The sequence below is a fragment of the Belonocnema kinseyi genome, chromosome 8, assembly GCF_010883055.1.
Source record: "Belonocnema kinseyi isolate 2016_QV_RU_SX_M_011 chromosome 8, B_treatae_v1, whole genome shotgun sequence".
Taxonomy (NCBI): domain Eukaryota; kingdom Metazoa; phylum Arthropoda; class Insecta; order Hymenoptera; family Cynipidae; genus Belonocnema; species Belonocnema kinseyi.
The window spans coordinates 45,416,528-45,444,426 of NC_046664.1; the positions used below are offsets into that span (position 1 = coordinate 45,416,528).

General features: G+C 29.0%; 2 protein-coding genes across 3 annotated transcripts in view; one reads left to right on the forward strand and one right to left on the reverse strand.

Annotated features, from left to right (window-relative positions):
• Positions 1-26,794, forward strand: LOC117177928 (aromatic-L-amino-acid decarboxylase-like). 2 transcript variants are annotated; one of them, XM_033369046.1, is made up of 14 exons: positions 1-48; positions 386-756; positions 7,317-7,430; positions 9,975-10,026; positions 11,405-11,475; positions 11,603-11,845; positions 17,779-17,904; positions 19,049-19,287; positions 19,436-19,610; positions 21,537-21,702; positions 22,771-22,823; positions 22,949-23,139; positions 23,394-23,471; positions 25,371-26,794. In XM_033369046.1, the coding sequence occupies exons 2-14, from the start codon at positions 556-558 to the stop codon at positions 25,507-25,509; spliced, it is 1,848 nt and encodes a 615-aa protein (XP_033224937.1). In that variant the 5' UTR covers positions 1-48; positions 386-555; the 3' UTR covers positions 25,510-26,794. The 2 variants fall into 2 exon arrangements, with proteins under 2 accessions (XP_033224937.1, XP_033224938.1); XM_033369047.1 differs by lacking the exon at positions 1-48 and having other exon boundaries at positions 246-756.
• LOC117177930 (ribonuclease P protein subunit p25-like protein) overlaps positions 1-27,899 on the reverse strand; it is an 82,538-nt gene that overhangs the window by 20,931 nt on the left and 33,708 nt on the right. The window lies entirely within an intron of this gene.

Consider the following 27,899-nt stretch of genomic DNA (forward strand, 5'->3'; position numbering starts at 1 on the left):
CTTGTTCCTTCTGTAACTAAGGTTCTACTTCACGAACCTCCGCAACAGGTAGTAGTCTCAGAAGAAACTAACTCATTTTTTCTCAATTTTATAATCAAATTTCTGATTCAAATTAAAAGTAGAGAGTGGATTTAAAATTCAATGAGCTTAAATACTGTGGACTCAAAAAATAATTAAAAGAGATCTTGACCTGAGAGATCTATAATCTAAATCATTTGGCGGACCAAAACATTTGTCAACTAAATTCACTTTTTTCAATACAAATTTTCAATGTATTTGCCGCATCTAACTATTATTCTTTTTTAAAAAGCCTTGTTTGTATACTACTATTATCACATCATTGAAGGGATTGATTGAAGTTTAATTTCGAAGTGCATCTTTCCAGAGGATACAATTCTGTGTTATTGTTTCGTGTACAATGAAAAAGTGAATACAAGTTTCCTGCTGTGGCAAGGTGAAGTTGTTGAGTTTTCTCAATTTTATAAGCATATTTAATTAAGTGTTCTGTAACAATTTGGAGACAAGGAAAAGGATTTCGAAAGAAAAACAATAGGAATGGATGTCCAAGAGTTTCGATCGCGTGGAAAGGAAATGGTGGAATATATTTGCACGTTTATGAGCGATATTCACAGTCGAAGAGTGACCCCGGATGTTGGTCCGGGATACCTAAGACCGCTTCTTCCATCAGAACCACCCCATGAACCAGAACCGTGGGATAACATCATGAAGGATGTTGAATCCAAAATCATGCCAGGGGTAAGTAGTCGTTTTAAAATGCGATATTTTTAATAAAGGACAATGCTCAATCAAGAGGGGGGTTCTGGGCCAGAGACCGATTGAATCCATACTATTAGCAGTTTATTGTGGAAGTTTAGTACAATATCACTATGTGACAGAGAAAAAAAATACTTTTCACGTATAACATAGTGGAAATTGCAGGTGTAGTTTAACTAAAAAATCCGATTTTATGGTCAAAAACACGTTTTTTGGTACCATCTAAGAGAGTAATTTCGCACATGTGTGATAAATATTGACATTCTTGAATTGATAGTTTAAATTACTTAAGGGAGTTTTAACCAGAGTCTAGAACCAGTTAAGGCTATATAACTGATTCTCTATTTTAGATATAATCTCCTCAAGTAACCCTTCAGTAATTTAAACTCACAATTTAGGAATATTGAAAATTTACCCCACATATTTGAAATTACCCCGTTTGACGTTACACAGAAAAAATTACATATTTTACATTTAGATATTACATATGGAAAAAGTGACCTTTAATGACAAAAGACAAATTATCTTCTTAAAATTTTCAATTCCATCGCACATTTAATTTATCAGCCTGCATTTACATGATTAGATGCAATTCTGTTACTAAATTCAGGAGTGAAAACGAAAGTCACAAATTCTGGAATAAACTAAACTTAAATAATAGAATAAAAAATAAATAAATTAAAATAATGGAAATTTTAATATTGGAGGATGCATAGCCTGGAATGCTATTAAAATAGGGTAAATAGGGTGATTTTCATGAAAATGAAGCAATAAAAGGGAAATAAATTCTTTTTTAAAAAAATGTATATAGTTACCGTATTGAATTCAATATGAATCGCTTTAAATTCCTAAAATATTAAGTAAAAATATTTTAATTTCAAGAAAATAGATGAATAATTATTCTCAACCAAATAGTTGAACTTTCTATTAAAAATGATAAGTTTTCAATAAAAAAAAGTATAATTAAATTTTCGCATAAAACCATTAAATGGCAAAATTAATTGAATTAAAAAATAATAGTAACTTTTCAAATAAAAACATAAAGTTTCATCTAAGATGATAAATCTTTATACAACAAAATTACTTTTAACAAATAAGTTCAACTTTGACCAAAAAAAGATTATATCTCGGCGAAAAATGTAAATATTATTTAAAAAAATTAATAATTTAATCATTAATATTATTAAATTAATTAAAATGTTAACATTATGTATTAAATATTGATACTTCAACCAAGAAAGACGAATGACAAGAAAAAAATATTGAAATCGTCAACTAAAACACTTTAATTTTCAACCAAACTGATGCGTGTTTAAATAAATAGATGAAACTCCTACCAAACAAGATGAATTTTAAATAAAGTAGATTAGTTTTTAATCAAAAATATTAATTTTCAACAAAGGAGATACATTTTCTATTAAAAAAGACAAACAATCAATAAAATACGTGACATTTTAAACAAATAGTTGAATTTTTAAGCAAAAAGATCAATCTTCAACCAGAGATTTTCAGTTGAATTTTTAAGCAAAAAGGTAAATCTTCAACCAGAGAATTTTAACCACAGAATGATAAATAAATAAAATAAATAAAATAAATAAAATAAATAAACAAAAAATGATCAATCTTTAACTAAAATGATGAATCTTCAACTAAACAAATTATTATGCAACAAAATAGTTAAATCCTCATTTAAAACGGATCATTAATTCTCAACAAAGCAGTTGAATTTTTACCCAAAAAAGATGACATTTTTAACAGAAAAGAGATGAACTTCCAAAGAAAAGTTACTTAACTTATTCGAAATAAGTTATTCGAAATAAGTTATTCGAATAAGTTACTTACTTATTCGAAATTTCGAAGAAAAAAGAAAAAGTTACCTTTCGACTAAGAAAGATAACTTTTTTATTTAAAAAAAGATTAATTTTCAGCTAAATAGTTCAATGTTCGAAGAAAAAATGTGACTTTTAACTAAATGGTAGAATTTTCACTAAAATAATTATTGTTTCAACCAAATAATGAAATGAATACCTGAAAATATGAATTCTAAATCAAAAATATAATAATACACTTTTCAACAAAAATATTTGAGTTTAAAAAAAATAGTTGGTGTTTCTATTAATTTAGTTCGTATTTAAGCAAAAAAAAAAACAAGAAAAAGTAGGAGTTTCTTGCACATAGGTAAAAAAGAGGAATCTCTTCATAGATCAATTAAATTGTATTTTTTTAGATAAAATCTTAAAGAAGGTAAATTCAAGTGACTGAAGTGGACTTTTTCTTTAAAAAAGTTACGATAGGGACTTCTTCTTATAAAAAAGTGATTAAAAACATATCGAGCAGTACGAATATTCAAACCAATTCAATTGTTTTTCAGTTCATCAAATTGATCAAGAGAGCGAACGTCGAAAATATTTTATTATTATTCATTTTTCCCCGATTTTTTCAAATTGACCAACCATTTATTGCCATTGTTTAAATCTTATAATTTGTACTGGTATGTAATATATTAAAGTTGCGTTCAATTCCGCGTGTAATGAGTTCTTCTTGATTGGAATTGGACAGCTGATATGAAATTTTGGCCTAATAGAGAAAAATATTAAATTTTAAACAAAATGCTACAAATAACAAATCGAATGCAAAATGGCGCAGTTATAAATTACCTGCAAAGAAACGGTCTTTGACCATGAAATCAGTTTATCTTCTGTGTCTGCTAAAGATTAAATTGAGTTTTTTTTGTAACTCAATGTAACCTTACACGATCTGAACACTCAAAGATGAGTATTTTTGGAGATATGTATACAAATTTTGTTTTCACATAAATTTTCTCCTAATAGTAATAAAGATACTGCGATGTTTTTTAATAAAACATCTCTTCAAGCATTATAAAAAATGTAATCCGTACTTTATAAGAAAGCTAAAAAAAGGAAGAACGAATAATCCTCTACAGAATCAACGATCACATTGTCAAAATTTCAGAGAACAAATAGATTCCTTCATTTTCGGATTCTAAGGAAAAATCTGCATAGGAAAGTGCCAATGAAACTTTATTTAGGGTATAAAGAGTAGTGATAAATTGACATTTGTTCTTAAAGTTCCTTTTTTATTAAACAAAAAGAAAAAGTTTCATTTTGAGAACGAGAATCTTGTCTGAAGTTAAATGGATAATTGAGCGCAACTGGATATAATCGCATGGAAGAAGTCTTACTTTTGGTCAAGCTTAATTTAAGCACATCCTTAACCCTAGTTTTTTACCAAAAGGTAGATTTACTCGATTTTCGCTTTAACCCTTTCCGGCATACATTTTTCAGGGAAACGGGTTTTCATGAAAATTGGTACATAGGGGTTTTTGGGGTCGCTGATTACGAATCTGAACTCAGATTTTGAAAATTCAAAATGGCGGGTCCAATATGGCGGATAACGTTTGGCATATTTTTTTTTTTTTCTAAAAACTGGTGTTTTTTGGAGTCGCTAATCAGGAATCCGAACTCAGATTTTTAAAATTCAAAATGGCGGGTCCAATATAGCGGCCAAAATTTGGAATTTTTCTTTTTGAAAATTGGTGTACAGGGGTTTTTGGTATCTCTGATCACGAATCTGAACTTAGATTTTGGACATTCAAAATGGCGGGCCAAAATTCAAAATATATCTAAATTGTTTTTTGAAAGTTGACACAGACAGGGGGTCGCTGATCTTGAATCTGTATTCAAAATGACAAATTTTTAGAATATTGAGATTTGAAAAAATATACACCTGCTCACCTAAAACATGGATTAGTACCAATTTTCTGAATTTTTATAATCTAAATTCAGATTCGTGGTCAGTGACTCCAAAAATCCTTGTACACTAATTTTTAAAAAAATCCAGAAACCTTTATTATTTTTACCGCCATATTGTATCCGTCATTTGGGATTTTCAAAGTCTAATTTCAGATTCCTGATCAGCGACCCCGAAAACCTCTGTATACCAATTTTCAGAAAAAAATCCAAAAATATTCCAAGTTTCGGGCGCCATCTTGGATCCACCATTTTAAATTTCCAAAATCTGAGTTCATATTCGTGATCACTCACCCCAAAAACCCCTGTATACCAATTTTCAAATAAAATAAAAAAATATTCCCAATTTCGGCAGCCATATTGGATCCGCCATTTTGAATTTTCAAAATCTGAGAATTTCATCAACAAAAAAGGCTTTTTTCATCTTTGTTTATAAGTATTAACAAATTATTTTAAAAATTCAGACCCTTCGCACAAAAATTTCATTTTTCTATCATCCTGCGAGCATGAAATTAAAAAAAAAATCTGTGTAAAATCCAATAAAAACTACTCTGAAATCGCAAAAAATTATATGAAAAAATGTGGGAATACGGTATTCGCACCATGCCGCAAAGGGTTCAATTAAGACTATTTATTTCTGTTCAGTATCAGAGGAACTTTGAAAAAAGAAACTGAAAATTATCACCACTTTCCACCCTGTTAAAAAAGTTTTAAAGTTTAAGAAAATACCATAAAATTGTTAATTTTATTAGAACATTGTTCTTTCTTCCACTATTTTTTAGCATTTTGATAATGTTCAGTTTAAGATCGTAAGATACTTATTTACGTCATTCGATTTTTACCATACCGAAATCTTTTTGCAACAACTTACATCTATACGAATTGAGATATACAGTTTCACCTCTGAAAAGTAAATAAAAGACACTAAAGGAGTTTTGTTTTCTGCTGAATTTGTAGAATTACAACTTTTAAAAAATAATTTTTAGTTTTTTTTTAGTATTTCCACAAATTTAGCAGTATACAACGCTTTGAGCCCTCCCCTCTTTATTAACCAATGCCCTTTAAATATTTACTGTGCGAGAACTTCAAAGAGATAAAATGAATAAAATTTTTATTTATTTACTGACTAATTTGTATCCAAATTAGTAGCACCTACATGAAACTTTTGATTATAAAAAACAATTTTCTGGTTTCCAAATTCAAGTAATAGATCAAGAAACTCTATCATCAGTTCTAGAAAGTTAGAATTTGTTTGCCAAAGAAAAGATCATCCATAAATTACTTACATTTTTTATGAAGAGGGGGATGTTATAAACAAATTCTTTACGCTAAGAGGGGGGGGGGGTTAAAAATTTAAAAAAATATTACGCAATTTATGAATAGCACATCTAGATCTCTTTGAGAGCACAATGACCAACTGTGCATTTTTTACATTTATTTACAGAATTCTTAGAAGCTTATTCACAATTGTTATCTTGAGTAATTTCCACGTATAAGATAGTAGAAGCCGACGTAGTCTCTTATTCATTTTCTCATTTCATTCAAAAGAAAATTTCGTAATGGAGAAGAACAGTTCGAAATGTTGGCTTCTGTGAAAATTTGTATAATTTAAAGGTTCAAGAAAACGACGATTAACGATTGAAATCTGTATTTAAATCGGTCTGAATTCTTTATTTAAATCAATTTTTAAAAAAATTTTATTTTTAATTCCATTCAATTCAATAAGTATATATTATCAGAAATTTACACTTTCAAGTTTCACAATTAAATAATGCTCGCACTTAAGCGTGCTAGCGATTCAATTTTCAAAACAAGGCAATTTTTTAAATTTTTGAATTTTGTGCGTTCCAAATTTAACTTCTGCAAATGACAATTATGAAAATATGCATTTAATTTTATAATCAAACTTTAAGAAATGTAAAATTTTTATTTGGGGGCATTCAAAATTTAAAATTTTTAAATTGTGACGTATTAAACATTGCATTTCTTGAATATTTGAAATGATATATGTAATTTCAAATCAATTTTGAGATATCTAAGCTGTACAAGTTTATTATATTGAGAAGAAAATCTTTCAAAACGATCTAAAAAAACTAGCAGTACATTAAAACAACTTTATATATAGCATCAAACATGTTTTTTAATTTCTAAAAAGTAAGTAAAAATATCTCTTTACATTCTTTAGAGATAAAGTAAAGGCTACAAAATTGTTTATTATTATTTTCTTATTTATTTTTGGAAAATTAAAACCTGATATTTGAAGAATGAATTTAATGACATTGAAAAAACCATATTAGATGAAAATAGTCATTTTATTCTAATGAAAGAACTTTTGGATACCATGCACTATAATTTAACTTCAATTATACACTCAGAAATGCATTGTCCATAAGGCTGAACTCATGAAACCTTAAAATTTGTGGCGTTGAAAAAATATTCATCCATCAATATCCAATTTTAACTAATTAAAAATAAAAATTTTCGTTCTGCAATACTATTTTTTTCAGAATGGTTGAAATCAAGGTAATTTTAAAAAGCAATTTCCTATTACTAGAAATGAAAACTCTCTAAAATAGAAAATCTCTAATAATGAGTAAAAGTTCGAAGTCCTAAAGTATCTTCTTTAAATAATCTTAGAGAAAATTGGATCTTAAAATCAGAAACAATGAAGAAAACATTCGTTTTGAGAATCTCGTACATACAATTTCATTACTACTTTAATGCTTTATTCAGACAAAATAGTTGAGTTGTGCTCGTAAACTGTCCCATCAGATTACACACTGGCAGCATCCAAGGTTTCACGCGTACTTTCCTGCTGGGAATTCCTTTCCTTCCATTCTTGGTGACATGCTATCAGATGCTATTGGGTGCATCGGATTTTCTTGGGTAAGATTATAACTAATAATTCGTCTTCTAATATTTCACCACTAATCAGCATGATTAATCCAATAAATCACTTTTTAATCCTCACTGTGAAATGCTTCTTTTAATAGTGGGAGCGGAATAGGGTCGTTGCATATAAAATATTTTGTCTAATTCCGTTTCAAATAATGCCAAATTTCAAGAAAAATCTGTAGACTATGGTGCCAAAATAATTAAGTATTTGAATATATCATTCTAGATTCAAAATAAAGACGTATTTCACCGATTTCCTGCACAATTTTGTTTTGATTATTTGCAATCATTTGAAGCTTGAATGAGAATTTTCACAAATGACAGATTTGAAAAAATATATATTACTTACCGAAAAAGTATCGGTATTACAGATTTTATTTTCTTCTTAGACGCGGGAATTCTTGTTCCTTCGATTAATCCAAGAAAAAGGATTTTTTTAATAATAATAAAAAGGTGACAGTTTTTCTAAAGGATGACGAACAAGAAACTTCGTTTTCTAAAATTCTTGCACCTGGATTTTCTCAAAAACCACACTTTTTAAAATTGGGATTTTTTTTAAATAGATGGTGATGTGTGCTCAGGGTTGCTACAAAATTCCAAATTCAAAATTCCCTGATTTTAACTTGATCATTTTTTTGTTTTTCTCTCATTTTTCTAAATTTTTGTTTCAGGTATAAAAACAACCTTACAAGTAAGAGGTCCATAATGTTAAATTAGTGATATTTTCAGTTTAAAAAAATTAATTTTCAACTATAAAAAAATTTATTTTGTTTGAAAAAAATTAATTTTATTTGAAAAAAATAATGTTTACCCAAAAAAACGAATCATTAACAGAATATTTACATTTTCAACCAAAGAAAGAATTTTTCAAATAAAATTATGAATCTTCAACCAAAAAAGTTAATTTTCAGCCAAACAGATGATTTTCCAACCAAGAAGATTAAATTTAAAAATAAATTAATAAATTAAAAAAAGATCAAGTAGTCAACAAGAAAACTAATATTCTACCATAAAAGACAAATTTGCAACAAAATAAGGAATTTTCAATGTAATAATTGATATTTCAATCGAAAAATATTAAAAATAATAATTTAAATTCAAAATTTATATTTTAAAGATTTTAAACCAAAAGCAGTTGGAATTCAACCAAAAAAGATAGATTTTCAATAAAACAGTTGTGATTTTTAACCCAAAAGGACGCAATATCCACCAAAAAAGATCAATTTTCAAAGAAAAAGAATTACTTTTTAAGAGAATTGTTGAATTATTAAAAAATAAATAAAATTAACGTCAAATGCAGTTTTAAAAAAATTATCGAAAATTCCCCAACTCAGTCAGGTTTTCCCTGACATTCCCTGACCAATTTTAATTTCCTGACTTCTGTAATTTCCTGTCGTGTATCAGTCCTGTAGACTATATATAGGTATATCCTCTGTGGTGCGTCCCTGGCAAAACCATTACTTTATAGTAATAACAATTATTTTTGAAAAAATGCAAATTTATCTTTATCTCATATATTATTTGGTACTGATTATTTATTTTTTTCTATCTTGAAAATATGTTTGGTTGATTTCATGCAGTTACTATTGATAAAAAAAAATCATTGAAAGGAATCGACAAATTTTAATAGTTTTGAGGTTCGAATTCAGTTTTTTTATCTTTTTAGTAATCTTATTTAATTTAAGTTAAAACTTATTACGTTGTCAAATAATAAAAAGTTTTTGACAACATCCATATTCAATAATTGTAGAAAAACTTCCGCCATTGATAATTTTTTTAAATGTCATTGTTCAGGGATTAATCGACAGATCAAAAGTTCTAAAACCCTAAGCTGAACCTCTTTGCATGATTTAAAATGAAATTGTTATTTTATTATTATTTATTTTTAAATTCAAATTTCATTATGCATTCAATAGAAAAACTTTCGAACCCACCCTATGGCTATCTATAAACATCACCCTAATTTGTTTGCAATTGAAAATATACAGATTTATCACTTATTTTTTCGGAAAAAAGTATAAAAAGAAAGTATTCCCTTTTGTTAAATCAAATTTGACTATTTTGAATTGACAGTTTTTAATCAAGAATATTATTTCCGAATGAAAAAAGAATAACAGGGTCATAGAAATTCATAAATTCGAGCTCTTAAACCTGAGTTTTTTTAAATTTTATGTAATAAAAGCTTAACTGCAAATTAGAATACTCAAAGTAAAATTCTTTTGAGTTCTAAACTCTTACAATTGAAGCTTACAAATTTTTTAATTTAAAAGATCAACAATTTCCAAGTGTAACATAACAGCTTTTTACACTTTTAAATTTATCAATTTTAAATAATTTCAAATTGAAAATGTACGCTTCAAAATGAAGAATTAAAGTGGCAAATTTTTAAAGTAAAAGATTTGGGAACAACACAGTGTCAAATGAATGATTTCATCAAATATATAATAATAAAATATAATACTCGAAGAATTATATAATGATCATCTCCAAAATGATGGATTGGTGTAAACTATTGGCTTTATCATCTTCTTTCAGGCTGCCAGTCCTGCTTGCACGGAATTGGAGACAATAGTTTGCGATTGGTTAGGTAATGTCTATAATATTCTCCAGATAAATACAAAACTATTTTTAAAATTTGAATAATCTACCGATTTTCATACTAATCTTAAAGCTGTATCATTATTATTGGAATCACACTCCTTTCCCTCATCCCCCGAGTTTCCCCTTTTTCAAATTCCTCTTTTTTCCCTATAATCAAAAAAATTCACTTATTTATTAATTTTGTAATAATTTAATAATTAATTGATCAATTTTTCTTATTCGTTAATTTAGCTTTTAAAATATAAATTCGAAATGCTATTAATTCATTTTAATAATTCAAAATGTAATATTAAAGCACCTAAATAAACTATTGAGCAATAATAAAGTACAAATTAGAAAAACATTATATCGTAACGTAGATATAACTATAAGTGTAACAAAATTCAAGGGCTAAAAAATATAGTCCATTGAAAATAAACTTTGTTAAAAAAAAACTTAAAGCTGAAACATTAAAAAAAATGTTGAAAATGTGTAAGCCGGAAACAGAAGTTGTTCTCCAATATTCCAAGTTAATCAACTGCATACTTAAATGTTTTAGACTTAAGCAATTGAAAGTTAATCGTTAAAAAATCAAGAATTCAAATTTTATTTTTAATCTTGCCAATACAAAAGTTACAAAATATTTATGTGACCAAAATCTGACAAATCTGGGAAACAAATATTTAATTATACTGATGACTATTCGGATTTAATTATTGATGATAAATATTTTAAAAGAGAAAATATTCTTGATTATGAGAATAATTTTAAACATATAAAAATTATTTATTTAACAAAGTTTATTTCTTGTCAGAATTTTTTATTTCACCGTGAAAGAATTTTCAAAGATATAAGTATATACAATTCAGTCATATAACATTATTTAAAAATAGAACATTTTTAATGAAAAAATGGTCCTTTCTTTACACATGTTAAACATATTTTAATCTTTACCCTATTTTCTCCATTTTTGTGAAAAATTACCCTATTTCCCATTTTGCATCTCTTTTTGCGCTTTAATCCTTGTTAATATTAACAAAACAAAAATAATCATCCTATTTACTAAATCCTTGTTTTTAATTAAACAAAGGAAGAATTTTTTAATTAGAGGGTTCCATCTTGCAAATAAATTCATAAAGGAAAAAAATAGTTGGCACAAGGCCAAGAAACAACCTTGAAACAATTGTTTCCAGGCTATTAAAAATGATTAATTCTTCGAAATTTGAATTTAACACAAGCATTACATTCCCGAAAGTACTAATAAAGTTTATAGCGCAATAAAAGTTTACTATTGAGATTAAAATATTAGAATTACAAATACAAATACAAATTAAATAATTGAAAACATAAAGAGTATAGGTATTAATATATTTGTAACTTTAAAGCAAAAGCTATTGGCCTGCCGAACGACTTCATGTATTTCAACGAAAGCAGTAAAGGAGGTGGTGTAATACAGGTGAATAACTTTATTTAAATGAATATAAAACGATGATTTTTCTAATGCAGTTTTAGATGTTCAGTAATACGTAAGTATCAGGGGATAATTTACGGGATAAAATTGGTTTTGTTTTTTACTATTTTAGGGTTCAGCATCAGAATGCATATTAGTTTGCATGTTGGCTGCAAGAGCACAAGCCATAGCTAGACTTAAGGAATCTCCGGCTCATTCGCATTTAGACGAAACTGCTCTGCTTGGAAAATTAATGGCTTACTGTAGTCGTGAAAGTCATAGTTGTGTTGAAAAAGACGCGATGATATGCTTCGTAAAGCTAAGAATCTTGGAACCGGATGAAAAAAGTGTTCTGAGAGGTGAAACTCTGCGACAGGTAATTATATCCCATTTTTTTATATATTTTTAAATTATAGTAATTTGTAATGAATTAAAACTAAATATTTTTCATAAATATATATTTTCTAACTTTCATGCAATTATTTAAATCTGCTTTACAAACAGATCGATGCGATTAGAGTTAAAAGAGTATGGATCTTACTAAGGGGTTGTCTGTCAGCTTGCGTATATTTTCGTGCGATCTATGACATAATGAATTTATGAAGCTCTTCGCCTGGGGTGATTGCTAGTGAAGCTGATCAGCGAACTGTGTCAGAGCGGTGTTTCAGAACGAACGTATTTTCTATTTATGTAGCACCGATATCCTAAATTAATATAAAATGTATACCTCCACCTACACTTCCCTTTCTGAATTTTCTCAAATGAATTCCTTGATCCCCGACAGTATAACGATGCTAGAACCGAGTGAGTTACGTTTACCCCGAAAGGAATTTGGCTTAATAGTTTAATAATACAAATAAATGTAGGGTCCGCGGTCTAAATCTGTAACCTTTTAGTTTTTTAATGGGTATTTGAAAATCGCGTTTCGGTATCCAGAGCATAGGTCCGCGGTCTGAACCTGTTAAGTGCTTATGGCGTCTTATTGGAAATCCGTGTTTTTCTCACATTTGCTCAGTTTACTCGTAGAATATGGTAGTCAGACACATGTCAGTGTGTGTGCAGTTAAGTGTATGTGTGTGTCGAAAGCTATTTGCGGCCACTTTCACGTCTTCTTCGATGTGTCGTCTACAGATTGATGTAAAGGCGAAGGTGAGCAACGCGTCTCGACTACTTACACTCAGCGAATTTTTGCAATAAACTATTTTTCATGTTTGCAATTAAATCTATGTCCGGGATGCGATTATAAACATGCCCGGCAAAAGTAATATAAAATCAGCAAAAGAATACTGCAGATAACAGGTTTAGACCGCAAGATCCCTTGTAAATAACATATGAATAGCTTTCACTCGTCACATAACGTTTTATTTTGATTCAAGTGTTATAAAACTAACTTTTATTATTTTTCTCTAGTAAATGAACAAAAAACAATTTATATGTTTTTTTAAATATTGAAATATTGAAAATTGCAAAAATAACAACGAATTTCCTTCGCCGTGTACAATTTCTGAAATGTCAGATAACAGGTTTAGACCTCGGACTCTTCAAATAAATAATATAAATCATATATAAATAATAATAATAAATAAATAATAAATAATATAAATAATATAAATCAAATAAATAAAATGGTTAGACACTTGGACTTCACCTCAGAGGTCCGGGGTTCGATCCCTGAGCCGGTACCTCTGGAAATTTTTCAATGTACCTTTACCGAGGTTCTGGTGGTTCGGAACCCACCTTAAGCTGTAGGTCCCCCCATCGTGTACTTGACTGCAACCCAGTCCGTCAATGATGGGGTAAAAACCAGGCTTTGTCCAATATGTCTGGGCAGACTGCTCTCATCAGATCACTTGATTGCATTATAAAAATGCGTCCGTGACTGATGTTATATACCGGGAGAGCCCCGTGCAAAATGATCAAATAAAAATCCAACTCTAACCAAAAATGCCTTCGACATATTGGGCAGTATTAGCCTGTGACAACATTTCGCCACAGAAATGTTTTTATAATAATAATGGCGTTTTAGGAGGTTAGGCGCTCGGATTTCACGTTAGAGGTCCGAGGATCGATCCCTGAGCAGGCACCCTTGTAAACTTTTCAATATAGCTTTACCGAGGTTCTGGTGTTTCGGATCCGACCTTAAGGTGTGGGTCTATTTATGACGCACTTGGCTACAAACCAGTTCTTGGATTATGCGGTAAAAACAGGCTTTGCCCAATATATCAAATTAGCGTACTGCTCTTATCAAATCACATGACTGCATCAAAACATGCGCCCGTGCCTGATCATGTATACTGGAACAGAACCGTCCGAACTATTCAAAAATCCAACCCTCGCAAATATGCATTCGACGTGTTAGGCTGTAAATATCATAAGTCTGGTTTTTTTTTCTTGAGTTTACTATTTTTTCGGTCAATAGTTTAGGGCTTTTTACTAGAGTGTAGCGTAAAATACAAATTTTTTAAAATAAAATGGCCTGGCGCAAAGACAAAATATGTCAAAAACCCAAAATATAGAGGTTTTTCAAATTCACTTCACAAATATGAGTCCTATCGAGAAAAAAATTCGTGACAAATATTTTTGTTGATGTCAAAATACATCTTTAATGCTGGGGAAGTTTTTTCATCGAAGCATCTATTTTCGAAAAAAATGAACAAATAGGTAAAAAAGTCAATTTTTTATAATCGCATCTGTTTTTAATCTTGCTTATTAGACAAGCCCTAGAAAAATATGAAATAATATTTTCGTTCTACAAAATGCCATTAGGGTTGGTTTTGAATTTAAACTTTTTAGTTATTTTTTTTATATCTCAATTGTTCATGCAGCTCTTTTCTAGTTTTTCTTATTAACAATCCAGGGCCCACCACGAGGAGGTTGCTGCATTCAGCTATCACTTCGAAGTGAGTTTGAATTGAGATTGGGTCTTGAAAGAGGAGATCAACTTTCTCGATTCTATGTTCTTTCAAACGCTTGAATGTGGGACGGAATTTTTTTTTAATCGACTGATGTTTCACCTTGCTGATCAAAGATCATTTTAAGCTCGTCTGATGTTGAGTGTACTAATATTAGAGACTGTCACTTCTACTGCATCCCAGTCTATGAGATTCATATAATCTGTTACACCAAAATATAATTTTTGGCATAACAAAAGATCGTACAGCGATAACTGATGAAAAGCTGAAAGTGCAGTTGGAGGCCCGAAGGCTCATTCTGAAAGCCAGAGAAACTGCTAAGACAAAAGCAGTACCAGAGATAGTAACTTCTGGATTCTGAAAGCGCGTGAGGCCAGAAAAGCAAAAACCTAAGCCAGCTGTGCGATCTTTTGTTGTGAACAAATTAAATTTTGGGGTCATAGATTAAATGAATCTCATAAACTGGGATGAAGTAGAATTGACAGAGTCTCCAATTTTAGCACACTTAACATTAGACGAGCTTAACATTATGGTTGATCAACGAGATGAAACACCAGCCGATTAACAAATACGCAAACGGTCGAAAGAACAGTGAAGCTAATTACTGAAGCCAGCGGATCAGTCACCGAATGACAGAAGGATGGCTTCATCAGGGCTCCCATAGAATCGATAAAATTGATGTCCTATTTCAAAATCAAATCTCAATTCAAACTCACTTAGAAGTTATAGCTTAATGAAATTACATCCATATGGTTGGATGGATGGGATGGGTGTAGGGTGAGACTCTGAATGCAACATCCTCCTCGTGATGGGTCCGGGGTAGTTAATAAGAAGAACTAGCAAAGAGCTGCATTATGAACGCTTAAGATACTTGCACAATTATTAGCGAAATAAATTTCCGATTATTTAAAATAATCAAAAGTTTTAAGCCAAAACCGTCTCTAATGGTATTTTATAAAACGGAAATGTTATTTGATATTTTTCTAGGGCTTCTCTAACCTTTTTTTCAACTTTAAGGAAAATAGTTGTTTTAATCAAAAAACTTGTTCAACATATAAGATGTATTTTTATATCGCTAACAACATTTGTGACAAATGTTTATTTCGATACGACTCATAGTTGTGAAGTGAATTCTGAAGAACCCTACTTTGGGGGGTTTTTTGACATATTTTGTCTTTGCGCCTCGGTTAAAATTTTTTTGATTTTGATGAAACTTCACATATTCATTTTTAACGTAAAGAGGGAAGGAATACCACCCCAGACATTCTTATTTTCAAAAATGTGTATTTTAAGCTATACCCTAGACTGCCTACCCAGCAGATGATATTAGATTCCCGGACATTTCCAGGTATTCTACAGGTCAATTGTTAATTTTTCCTGGTCAACTTGAAAGTCTTACAAAATTGTGAATGATTTGTAACAAAAAATTTAATGACGATGGCCACAAAACTTATTTTTAAAATTGCGTGACTTTTCTCTGACTAATCTTTAAGCTTCTCTTCTAATCCAAAAATTCACTTACGTGCATCAATAATGTTCTATTGATTTGACTCACATTAGAGTACTGAATTGAGTAGAATTAAGTTTATTCAAGAAAATGTATGTGAATTAAAAAAATAAAGAAAATTCCAGAAATTTAAAACAATTCAGGATAAATTAATAATAATTGAGGATGAATTGCAAATGAATTTGAATGATTTGTACAAAATACTTCAAAATCTCTTTAAATCTTTGAAACCTTGCAAAATCCCTCACTTCTTATGGACAACCTCTGAAAAATCTATTAAAATATTTGAAAAACATTCCGTGATATTCTATGAAATCTGATCATATTACCTAAAATTCTAGAAAATTTATTAAACTATCTTGAGATCCTTTAGAATATTATAAAACCTCATATGTCCTTTAAAATTATTCCATATCTTTCCAAATGCTACAAAATCTTTTAAAATCCCATGATTTTCATTCAAATCATTCAAATTCTTGAAAATTCTTAAATCTCTTGAATCATTGGAAGCCTTCTAATCTGTTCAAATACTCTAAAATAATTCGAATCAAGTGAAATCTTTTTAGTTACCTTGAAATACCTTCAAATTATTAGAATATATGAAAAATGCCTAAAAATGTTTTAAAATACCCTAAAATATTTTGAATCTTCCCAAATCCTTTAAAACGTTTTAAAGCTCTTGCAAAAATTCCTTGGAGTTTTTAAAAATACACTTAAAAATGTTTAAATTGCTTTATCCCTTAATTAATCCTTCAAAAGCCCTTCGAAATGTCTATATTGTTTTTATATACAGTAAAACTTTTCTATAGCGCCGATTTTGGGCTTGAAGGTGGTGGGAACTAACTTACTATAGCAATCTCCGCTTTTGTTTATTCATGCTTAACTGCTCACTTGAGTAACAGTCGCCTATCCCGCGCACTCCGCGCAGCTCTTGTTACACCTACATGCAGCGCGGGCACAATTCTCGGAAGGACTATAGAAGGGAGGGCTATTGAAGAGTTTCACTGCATATTATATATATATATATATTGTTTTTTATTATATTCCTTCGGATATTTTTAAATACCCTGAAATATTTCAACCGAATTAAAGAAAACTCACAAATAGGTGTGAACCTGAAATCAATAGTAGTTTCATTTTAAAAATTCACTGTTCCATATGAAATTATAATTGTTCTAGAAAGTTCCCTGTACCGAGTCACAATTAAATTTATTTCCAGAGTTCCCTGTTGCAAGTCAAAATTTTATTTATTTATTAGACAATTTTTTATTATAATTCAGAAGTATAGTAACTCCATTCTTCAAAATTTAGAACAGAAAGGTAGTAAATTGTGCGAATTTTTGACTTGAAACAGGAATTTTTTTTAATTCCCTTCTTCTAAATCAGAATTACAATTGTTTCCCAAAATTCTTTCCTAAAGTGGAAATTATAAATCGTTACTGAATTCCCCTGTTCCAAATCAGAATTATACTTCTTTTAGAACATTCACTCTTCCGTGTCAGAATTTTAATTCTTTCAGAAAATTACCTATTCCCAGTGAGAATAATGACTTTTTCACAAATTCCCTGTTCCAACTCAAAATTGGAGTAATAAAATACATTCGAAAGAAAAATCCCGGTCACTGAATCACATTCGTGGTCATTTCCCTTTTTTGCGGCGTACAATATTCCCGGCCATTTCCCGGTTTTTGCGATTCCCCGGCCAGGTATGCATCCTGTGGCTTAACAAAATTTGGATATAGCAATTATTTAAGGGATTTATTTGGGGCGCATTTTTTTTAGAAAACTGATGATTTTGAAAAGAATCAAAGTAATGAATTTGAAAAGTCGAATCTAAATTAATTGCAGTTAAATCAATAAATTAAATTAATGTGTTTGATTTTTCTTGAAGGCAATCGAGGCTGATGTGGCAGAGGGATACGTGCCATTTTTTGTTTCTACGACTCTTGGTACAACTGCGTGTGTTTCATTCGATAATTTGAAGGAAATTGGACCTCTCTGCAGAAAATATCCAGGAGTGAGTGTAAAAATTATAGACCTTAATTTTAAACAAGATATTTTTTTCCAAATCAACGCTAATTACTTTTCGCCCTTTAAGGTTAAGCAATTTAAATTAAAAACTACCCAAATTCGAAAGAAAGACAAAACTTAAAATTTTAAAGCTCGAAAATTCGAAGTATTTCTAGTTAGTATGTTTGCAATTTTGAAAATGGTTTAAAACAAATTTTAACTCAACGAAGGTCTAGAAATTTATTGTTTTCCCTCATACAAACTAGAAATTGTTAAAATTGTAATGCTTTAAAAAAATTCTTTCCAATTTAAATATATAAATTTAGAAAGCGGCAACCATAAACTATTTTTATCAGAATGCTTTATAAAGAAAAAAATTTAATCCTGAAATTCGTTCCAGAGTGAATATTTCATTTAAAGTCCTAATTCTTTTAAGTCTATAAAATACTTTAAATAACCTTTTTTAATTAGATTTATACGAACTATCACAAATTTAAATTAAAAAATATTTCAGGATAGATCTATTCAATATTGAGTATAACTTTCTCACGAAATAAGTGGTTTTAGAAGTTGATAAGTCTCAAAATTTGAAAGTTATAAAACCTAACAATTAAATACGAAACGTTTTTTAATTTAATTTAAATAAGAAGAATGCGAAACAAGAATATTAAAGAACTTTATTAAAAAATCATTTTCTAACTCAGTTTTTTGGTCCGCATTCATTAGAATCTTTGAAGTTATAAGAATTCTGAATTAAAATTTTGAAGCATAAGTCGAACGATAACAAATTTAAACATTTAAGTAAAATATAGTGAGAGAAAATTAAAAAGTAAATAAAGCCGTTGAAAGCTTCTAAGCTGGTAAGTTGATGTTTTTATAAAAAAATTAATTCCTAGTTGATTCTGAACCAACCTATTAAAATTATTACATTTTCCAAACAGGAAAAGAAATAATCATAAATTGGCTTAGAAACATGTTGGTTACCTCTTTTTTTTCGTTATATATTTGCCCAAGGAGCAGGAAAGGAGGTAGTTTGAAAATCTAATTATGATTTTATTTTTATGCTCAGATTTCAGTGCATAAAATGGTTCATAAGAAAGTAGATTTCATTTCAAACTTAAATGAATTTTTAAATATTTTTTAAAATTTAGATCTGGTTACACGTTGATGCAGCCTATGCAGGAAATGCTTTTATTTGTCCTGAATTAAAGTACCTGATGGAAGGCATCGAATATGCGGACTCGTTTAACACAAATCCCAACAAGTTTCTATTAACGAATTTCGATTGCTCCTGTCTTTGGGTTCGAGATAGATTTAAACTAACGAGTGCCCTAGTCGTCGACCCTCTTTATCTTCAGCACACTCACGCTGACACAACCATTGATTACAGGTAATTAAATTAGTCAATTCTCCAATAATTGCACAATTTAGTGAAAATAATCATTTTCCAATTACCAATTTTATCAATTCCTTTGATTTTGTATCGTTTCTCATAATTTTGTGATGGAAGATTTTAATAATTTTTTCTTTATTTACAGACATTGGAGTATACCCCTGAGTAGGCGATTTCGATCTCTAAAGTTATGGTTCGTTATCAGAAATTACGGCATTTCTGGTCTACAGGCTTATATTCGTAATCACGTTCAACTCGCAAAACGTTTCGAATTCCATGTTAATAATGACTGGAGATTTGAAGTCTGCAATGAAGTTGTGGCAAGTATTCCAGATTTTATAGCCCAAAATGCTCTCAAAACAGAGGAGACAGGGCGTTATTTCATGAAAATAGGGGAATAAACTCTTAAAAATAAAATTATTGTAGGTACCATACGGGATTCAATATGAAATCAATTTTCCAAAAAAATGATTAATTGTTCACCCAAAAATACGAATTTCCTACTGAATTGATGAATCTTTAACAAAAAAAATGAATGTTTAACAAAGTAACTAAACTTTCAAGCAAGCATAGTTGAATTTTCTTCCCAAAAAGAGAAATTTTCAAACAAGAACATTAATTTTTTACTAAAAAAGAAGAATTTTCCATTAAAAAAACACGAATTGGAGTAGTTAAATTTTACATTGAAAATGCTAATTTTGTAGCCAAAAATGAAAACGAATTTTCAACTAAAACATATGTATTTTCAATGAAAAATTAAATAATAAAATTTAATGTGAAAATGATTAATATTCAACCAAAGAGAAAAAATTATTTAAAAAAGAAGTTCACTTTTCAATCAAAGAGATGAATTTTAAACTAAAATTATTCTTAACCAGTAAAATGAATTTTTACCAAAATATTTTCACTTTTAATCAAATATGGTAGAATTTTCAAGCAATAAAAAATCTCCGGAAAAACTGCGATGAATCATGGTTGATATTACAATACAAAAAATATTTTTCTTTTGAATTAAAAATCAGTAGTGATAGAATTTTCAACCAAAAAATTTTGGTTTTCTACTACAACAGATAAATTGCCAATAAGAGTTACTTTTTCAAGCTAAAAAGTCGAAAACTTTAGAAAAAATTGGACTTTTAAACCAGAAAAGATGAATTTCCAAGCAAACCGTTGTATTTACAACCAAACAGTTAAACTTTCAAACAAAAAAAACCTTTCAGAGAATTTTCTAAATGAATACCCTATTTGTTTCGAATAAACTTTATGCTTTCCAATATAAAAAAGCGGAATTTGGAATTCTTAAAATTAAATAGCTTTTTTCACCATAAATTAGAATTTTTAAATAAAAATCATTAACAAAATACCTACTTTTCAATAATTTTATGTTATATTAGCATTTTGCACCGGAAGCAGATATTTTTAGTAAAAAATTACTTGATTTCGAGGATTTTTTTCAATAATTCACGTTTTTCAGTTTTTTTAATGCCGTTTTTTACCGGAAATTGACAAATTTACAGAAGAAGGTTTACTTTTCTAATTATTTGTATTCTAATAATTCTGAAGAATTTTATTTTACGAAGAAGATGCACGTGTTTTAATAAAAAAATTTAGAATTAAAATTTTATATTTTTCTAGGATCTTGATATCTTACTTACCAATTAAAAAATCATTAGATTTTAAAGCAGATACAAATTTTGAGCACGATTTTAGGTTGTCCTCGAATTTTCACCATAAATTGGTATATATTTGAAAAAGGTTTACAATTTTTGAACAATTTTAGGTTCTAATAATATTTTATACGAGAAGTTGGTTATTTAAAAGAAAAAAATTAGGTTTAGAAGAAGATTTACAATCATAAACAATTTTTTCTTACGTTATGTTAGTGATTTTCTTCTAAACTTGCTATTTTCAATAACAACAAGGCAACGGTTTGATGGTATGTAAAACAATATTACATATGAGTTCTGAAGTAGAAACAGCAATTTTCATCAATTACCAAAAATATTGTGCTTGCTATTCTTTTCTGTTATTTTAGATAATATATACTATGAAATACACAAAAAATGTATCAATATTAATTTTTGTAAATTTATTTAAAAATTATGCGAGACAAAAAATAGGGCTTGTAGCGCGCGTTTTTGTACCCTAGTGTGAAAAATTAAATAAGTGTGGAGAAAATATTATTAATAGAGTTGAAATTAAGTTAATTATAGGATTATGAAAAATTGAAAATATATTTTTTACAGCTGGGTCTCGTGTGTTTTCGAGCCAAAGGTTCAGATGTATTAAATCAAAAACTTTTAAGCGCAATTAACGATTCTGGAAAAATACACATGATTCCAGCAAGGGTTAATCAAAGGTACACGATTAGATTTGCCCTCGCAGCACCGAACGCTACGAACGATGATGTTGGTAATGCATTTCTAATTATTTAATATCTTAAAATAACAAATAAAATGTATGTAATTTATTGTTCTGAACGCAATACTCAATCGACTTCAGAAATCATAATTTAAAGTAGTTGTGCTACAAACAATAAAAATTATATCTTTTAAATAGTCAAATTGCCTTCAACTCTTCCTCGATCGACTTCATACCATGGAATTTCGATCATTTCGATGTGATATTCTTCAATCTTTATACAAAAGACAGTGTGAAATTAGCAGCTTTTAAATATTTCAATTGGAAATGATAGAATATTTTCAGGATAATTCTGAAACATTTTTAATCCAGTTACAATGTTTTAAGGTATTATACGGATAAAATTATTTTCTGCGATTTTTTTTTAAATTTGGTCTGTAGATTTATCAGAGCGTTATCTAAAGCTTGGTCTAGATAGAAAAGGGGTGACCATTTCGAAGTTGAAATAAGTAAAATCCAAAATCGCATCTTATGCACGTAAGGCCTATCTCAAGGCATTGAAAATGAAACATATTTTAGCATAACGCCTAAACGGTTCTGACAATTTTTTTCAAAAACTGAGACACATTAGAAGGACGCAATACAGAGATTCTGTGAAAATTTCAGAATTTTTGTCTATTTCGTTTATGAAGGAGAGCCCTGAACATATGAAAGAACAGAGAGGTCTGATAGGTTAGACACTCTCACACGCATTCAGTTGATCGACATGAAGTTGGAGCGTCTTCAATTGTTCTTCGCATGGATAGCTCTTTTTTCAGTTCATCCGTATAATACCTTAAAGTTAAACTCTTTTTAAATTTAAATTGTTAAATTCTAAACGTCTCCAATTTAAAATTTAACAGTCTGTGATCCACGATAGATTGGACTGTAGGCTTCAGAAATATATATTTTTTATTCACAAACTCTAGAATATTTCAACAAAATGTTGAGTCCTATAATCGAGAGAACCAGTTTTATTATTTTATTTATTATATTTAATTATAATGCATTATTTTGGTAATATTTTACTGATTTAAAAAATTCGCATTCTTAAAACTGAGATATTTTTATAATTGATAGATACGGCGTGGGGTGTCATCACGGATTACCTATCAGAAATTCTAGAATCTAAGGTAACTTTTAATCATAAATATTTCTCACAGTGGTCAATAAATTATAAAAATAAATAATTTGATACATTGGAACTAAGTGGTTCATATTGATATAGATTATAATATATTTGGTACGGGTTTCACAGGATGTTATGGATGAACTGGCTGTTATGAGGGAAAAGAAGAGAAAGGCTACTTTGGAACAAAGAAGGTCGTTTTTCGTACGAATGGTTTCTGATCCAGCTATTCAACCAGGATTTACTAAAACACCAAATAGAACAGCTAAGCTCGATACTCAAGCTACTATTGGTGGCATAGGTTCCAACCCAGCCACCACGTAAGTATTTAATTTTTTTAAATCCACATTTCACACTTTCAAAAAATATTGTTTTTATTAACAACTCGCGTCCAGATTATTTTTAATTTGTTCAACAAAAATATTTTAAAGAAATTGTGGATTTTTGAACTAGTGAGATTTCACTGAATCACTTTAAGAGAGTAACGAAATAGATATTCTCACAGAAAACAACAGCAGTTTTTGGATAGTATAAAAATGTCAATATTTGTACAAAAAAATTCTTTCTTTTTTAGACGCTCGTGGATTTCCTGGCCGCTTGCTTATCTCATGCAAGCAAAGGACGCTACCGATACAAGTGAACTATCTCTCAGGTGGGGGATTTTCAAAAAGTAGAGTATTAAACGATAAATATAATTTTCTTGATATTTGGGAAACTTAATTAAAAGTTAAAACACGTTTCCTTTTAAATATAAAAGATTGTACAGTACTGGTTCACAATTTCGTAAAAACTCAAATATGTGAATATCTAATGACAAAAGAAAATTACATTGAATAATTGAAAAATTGAATGAAGGAGAGTAATTGAGCTCTTGCAGTCAATAAATCGACCGACGCTCGGAAACGCTAAAAATGGAAATTTTCAAGTTCGCAAAAATTGGCATGTACTTAAAAAAACATTATTTTTGTGAATTTGGACATTTCCAATCTTTGCGATGCGGTCGGGCCAACGCTTTTAGCACTTTCGGGTGTCGCACAGTACGTCAAAGAAGTTTTTCTGGACAAATTAGTCTAAAGCTTATAATTTTGATCAATTTGAGCATCTTTTTTAAAATGAAAGCTTATTAAATTTCAAAAATATTTATGAAAGTAAATTTAAAATTTGTTTTTCCATTAATTTTTTATCTAGCAACCAAGTTGAAATTTATTTTTATTTTTTATGAACGATCCCCTCTTTTTGCAACCTATATTTACGTGAAACGTCAGGAGATCAGTGAAGACACTTCTTACAAATAATATTCAGAAGGTTTCAAGATTTAAAAAATGTTATTTATGTTTATATTAAAAATGATTAGCTACTAATTTTTTCATCAAAATAATTGTTAATTTTATAACAAAATTTAATAAACAAATGAATATCTTAGCCGGTTCACGTTCTAAACACTTCGTTTTTTTTAATTGTTCGGAAATTTGTCCTCCATAAATTATATTTACGATTTTTGAATTTCTGATAATAATTGTTAATTGTTTAAATGAATTTGACAGATTTCCGTTAATTTTCCACTGGCAGATTTCGCTTTTCTTTTCAACGGAATCAATTTTAAATAACTTTTAAAAATCCTTTGATTATAATACTTTAATAGCCAATAATAATTTCTTATTTTATAATAAAGTCTAGAAATAAATTTAAAACTTGGCTACGTGTCAACAATAAATATTATTTTTTGTTATGCAAACGACTGATAATGATTCAGAAAGGACCTTATTTATTTGAAGACTTTGTCAGGTGAAAGTATTTGTTCTTTGATTAAACAAATTTGAGAAACAAATACAGAGTGTCGTCAATTGCGAACCGAATCAATTTTATATTAATGGAAAAAATCCTTAGTTTATGATACCTCATTAACGAAAAATAACCATACTATTTTTTCAAAAATTTTAAAAACAAATTAAAAACTTGACTGCTTGTCAAAAAATGGATAAAAATGGAAGAAAATCTGTATTTCTTCATCAAACTTATTTTATTGATTGATAAGTAGTCAAGTTGTGAATTTGTTTCTAAAAATGTTTATAAAGTAAATAATCAGAGTTGACTGGTCCTACGTAATTTAAAATGGATTCCGTTTAAAAGCGACATCTGCTGATTGAAAATTGACGAAAATGTGTATTATTATATCAAATACACATTTAAACAATTAACACTTGTTTATCAAATATTAACAAAGCGTACCTATTATTCATTTTCAACACATTTCTAATCAATTTTTTTAAAGGATCAAAGTCTTAGAACGTGAAATGGCTAAGATATACGTTTGTGTATGGTATTTGTTTATTAAATTAACATTTCGACTTTCAGAGACAAAAAATTGAAAAAATTCCGTCTCGTCATTCTCTACAAGGCTATAATTAAAAAAATTAATTTTAGGGCACATAAAATTTCCATTCACAGAAAAGGTTGGAGAATACTTTCACTCGATTTCAAAAATCGAATAATTTGAAAATTATGAACCTTGAAACATAACCAGAATTTCGAAATATTGTTTTTGTTGCAGGTTTCGTCATTTGGACACAATGGTGAGATTAAAAACTGGAGGAACCGGAAGTCGTCGAGGAAGTAGTAGTGGTGTTAGTCCAGAACCTTCTCCGTCCGTTTCACCTTCACGTGGAAGATCACCGAATGGCCGAACGTAATGAGGCCAACGACTGTTCCAAAAGCTCAATCTTAAGAGCAAGTAACATTTATCCGATTCCTATCTTACCGACTTTGTTTGAAGCCACCCACATCCAGATGAAATTATATATCAAGTAGAAAGTTTGGAAAATTAAATAAATGGAAGTAAGGAAGGGTACTTCCTTATTTTTATAATTAAGGGCCCGAATGCAATAAAGGGACGAGCGCTCGAAAACGCGAAAAAGTGATTTTCTAAGTGTCTCGCGATTTTCTAAATTAAAAAATATTTTAATCTAATTTTTTGTAATATGGGCTAATGTAGAATAACAATGATAAGATCCATTTTTTCTATTTTAAGTTTTTTTCGATGAATAATGTCATCGGAAAAACTCATCAGAAAAAAACTTTGAATAAAAAAAAGTTTAGCCTTATCATTCTCTACAAAACCGTATATTTTTAAATTTAAATTTTGGAAGTTTAAAATTTGGATATCACACCATTCTTGGACAATTCTTTTTAGCTTTTTCGAGAGCTTGTCCATTTTTGCATCCGGATCTACAACTCGATATTTCATTTCGTGTGGACGCGTGATTCTTAAAAACGTTTTGATAAGGTAGAAATGGGATAAGTATTACGTGCTCTTAAGAAAATCAAAGAAACAGTCGCAATCAAGATTGAGCACTTGATAAAGTTCCACAAGGTTAATTAAAATCTTGATACAAGATTAGTTCTCCAATGTTCCAAATATGGATATTCATCTTGCGAGGCTCAATTCGCGAAACCGCAAGGATCTAGAAAAAAACCTACTGACAGACTTTAAAATATTAAATATAAGTAATTTTGAATTGTGGTTTTGCAATACCAAAGACAGCTTGAAAGATTTCCCGCGAAACGGAAAGTTAATATATAAGATACAAGTTCTATGCTTTCAAAAAATTGTCATACAATTTTTTAGATCTTGAGTGACTTGAGCATCTAAAAATCTAGGTGTGAGTTAAGCAAGTTAAAATTTTATTAGAAAAAAAGTATTAAAAAATAAGTTTTCTCAAAAAATTAGGAAGTCAACGTTTTTTTAATTACTTTTACTAAAGATAATAAGGAATATACCTATTCAAAAGTTATTTTTAAAACGTTAGAACTTAAATTAAGCTATAGCTAAATGAAATGCTTCATTGAATTTTGATAAATCATACGTGTTGATTTTTTTTAGACAAATAACAAATTTTGAATACAAATCAGTGTCATTAGCAAGGATTTAGTGTAGTATTATGTGCTACACTTAGACTTTTGTGCAAATTAAATTATCATTTTTACTGCAGAAAAAAACTTATTAACTCACATCTTATTAATTAGTTGAATTTAGTCAAATTATTTTCAGCCATTTTAATATATACCAAGCCATACACTGTTTTGTTTATATTAAAGCTGTACTCAAAATAAAATGAAACAATTTCGTTCAAAATGAGAACACTGCTCTTCAATATCCCATCCAATTAAAAATGCATCATTCTTTAAACTTATGTTTCGGAAGAATTTTATAACGGTGTACCGAATTGAAAATCGAAATATGGGATTACAATTTTCAAATTTGGGAATTTTTATCTTGTCCTTTTATTTTTAATTTGGGAGTTTAAGAACTTGAACTCTGTAAAATTATTTATTTGCAAAAGATTTCAATTTCTAATTTACAATTTTGACGTCAATTTCATTCAATTTTTTATATTTGTTCTATTTATTTTTTATATATTTCTTTAATTTCTTATTATAATAAATTTTAATGTTTATTTAAAATTTTATTATTTAGTTTCTAAATCATCACAATTCATATTTATTTATTGCAAGCTTCGCAGTCTTCCAAATTTCTTTCTTTTCAGCCGAAAAAAATCTTTTGGAAAAATCTGTTGAACTTTTGGTTAAGCATACATCTTTTTTGGTTCAAAATTCAATATTTTTGTTGAAAATTCAATCATTTTACTACAAGTCATATTTTTTGGATGAAAATTCAACTCTTTCGTTGAATAATGTATTTTTCATTTGCGAAAAATTCAAGAATTTGATTAATTTTGTTTTCATTCTACATGGAGAGAAATGTCAAGAGATTAATTCACGAAAAAGCGTGATTTTAGAGCTACAACTTTTACATGCTTTAAAGTCTCGGACTCTATGATCTAAAAGCAAAGAATTCGAGACCCAAGAGCGAACGAGGCTGGCCTACAAAGGATTCCGAGATCTTAGTTCTCGCGCCAAAAGCGTGATAAAATCTAGGAGCAATCAGGTGAATTAATATCGGAAAAAATACTGTTTTTGTTTTGAAAATTAAACTACTTTGTTGAACACTCATCTTTTTGGTTTGAATATTCATATCTTTCTGTAAAAATTTCACCCCTTTTCGATTAAAATAGTAACTATT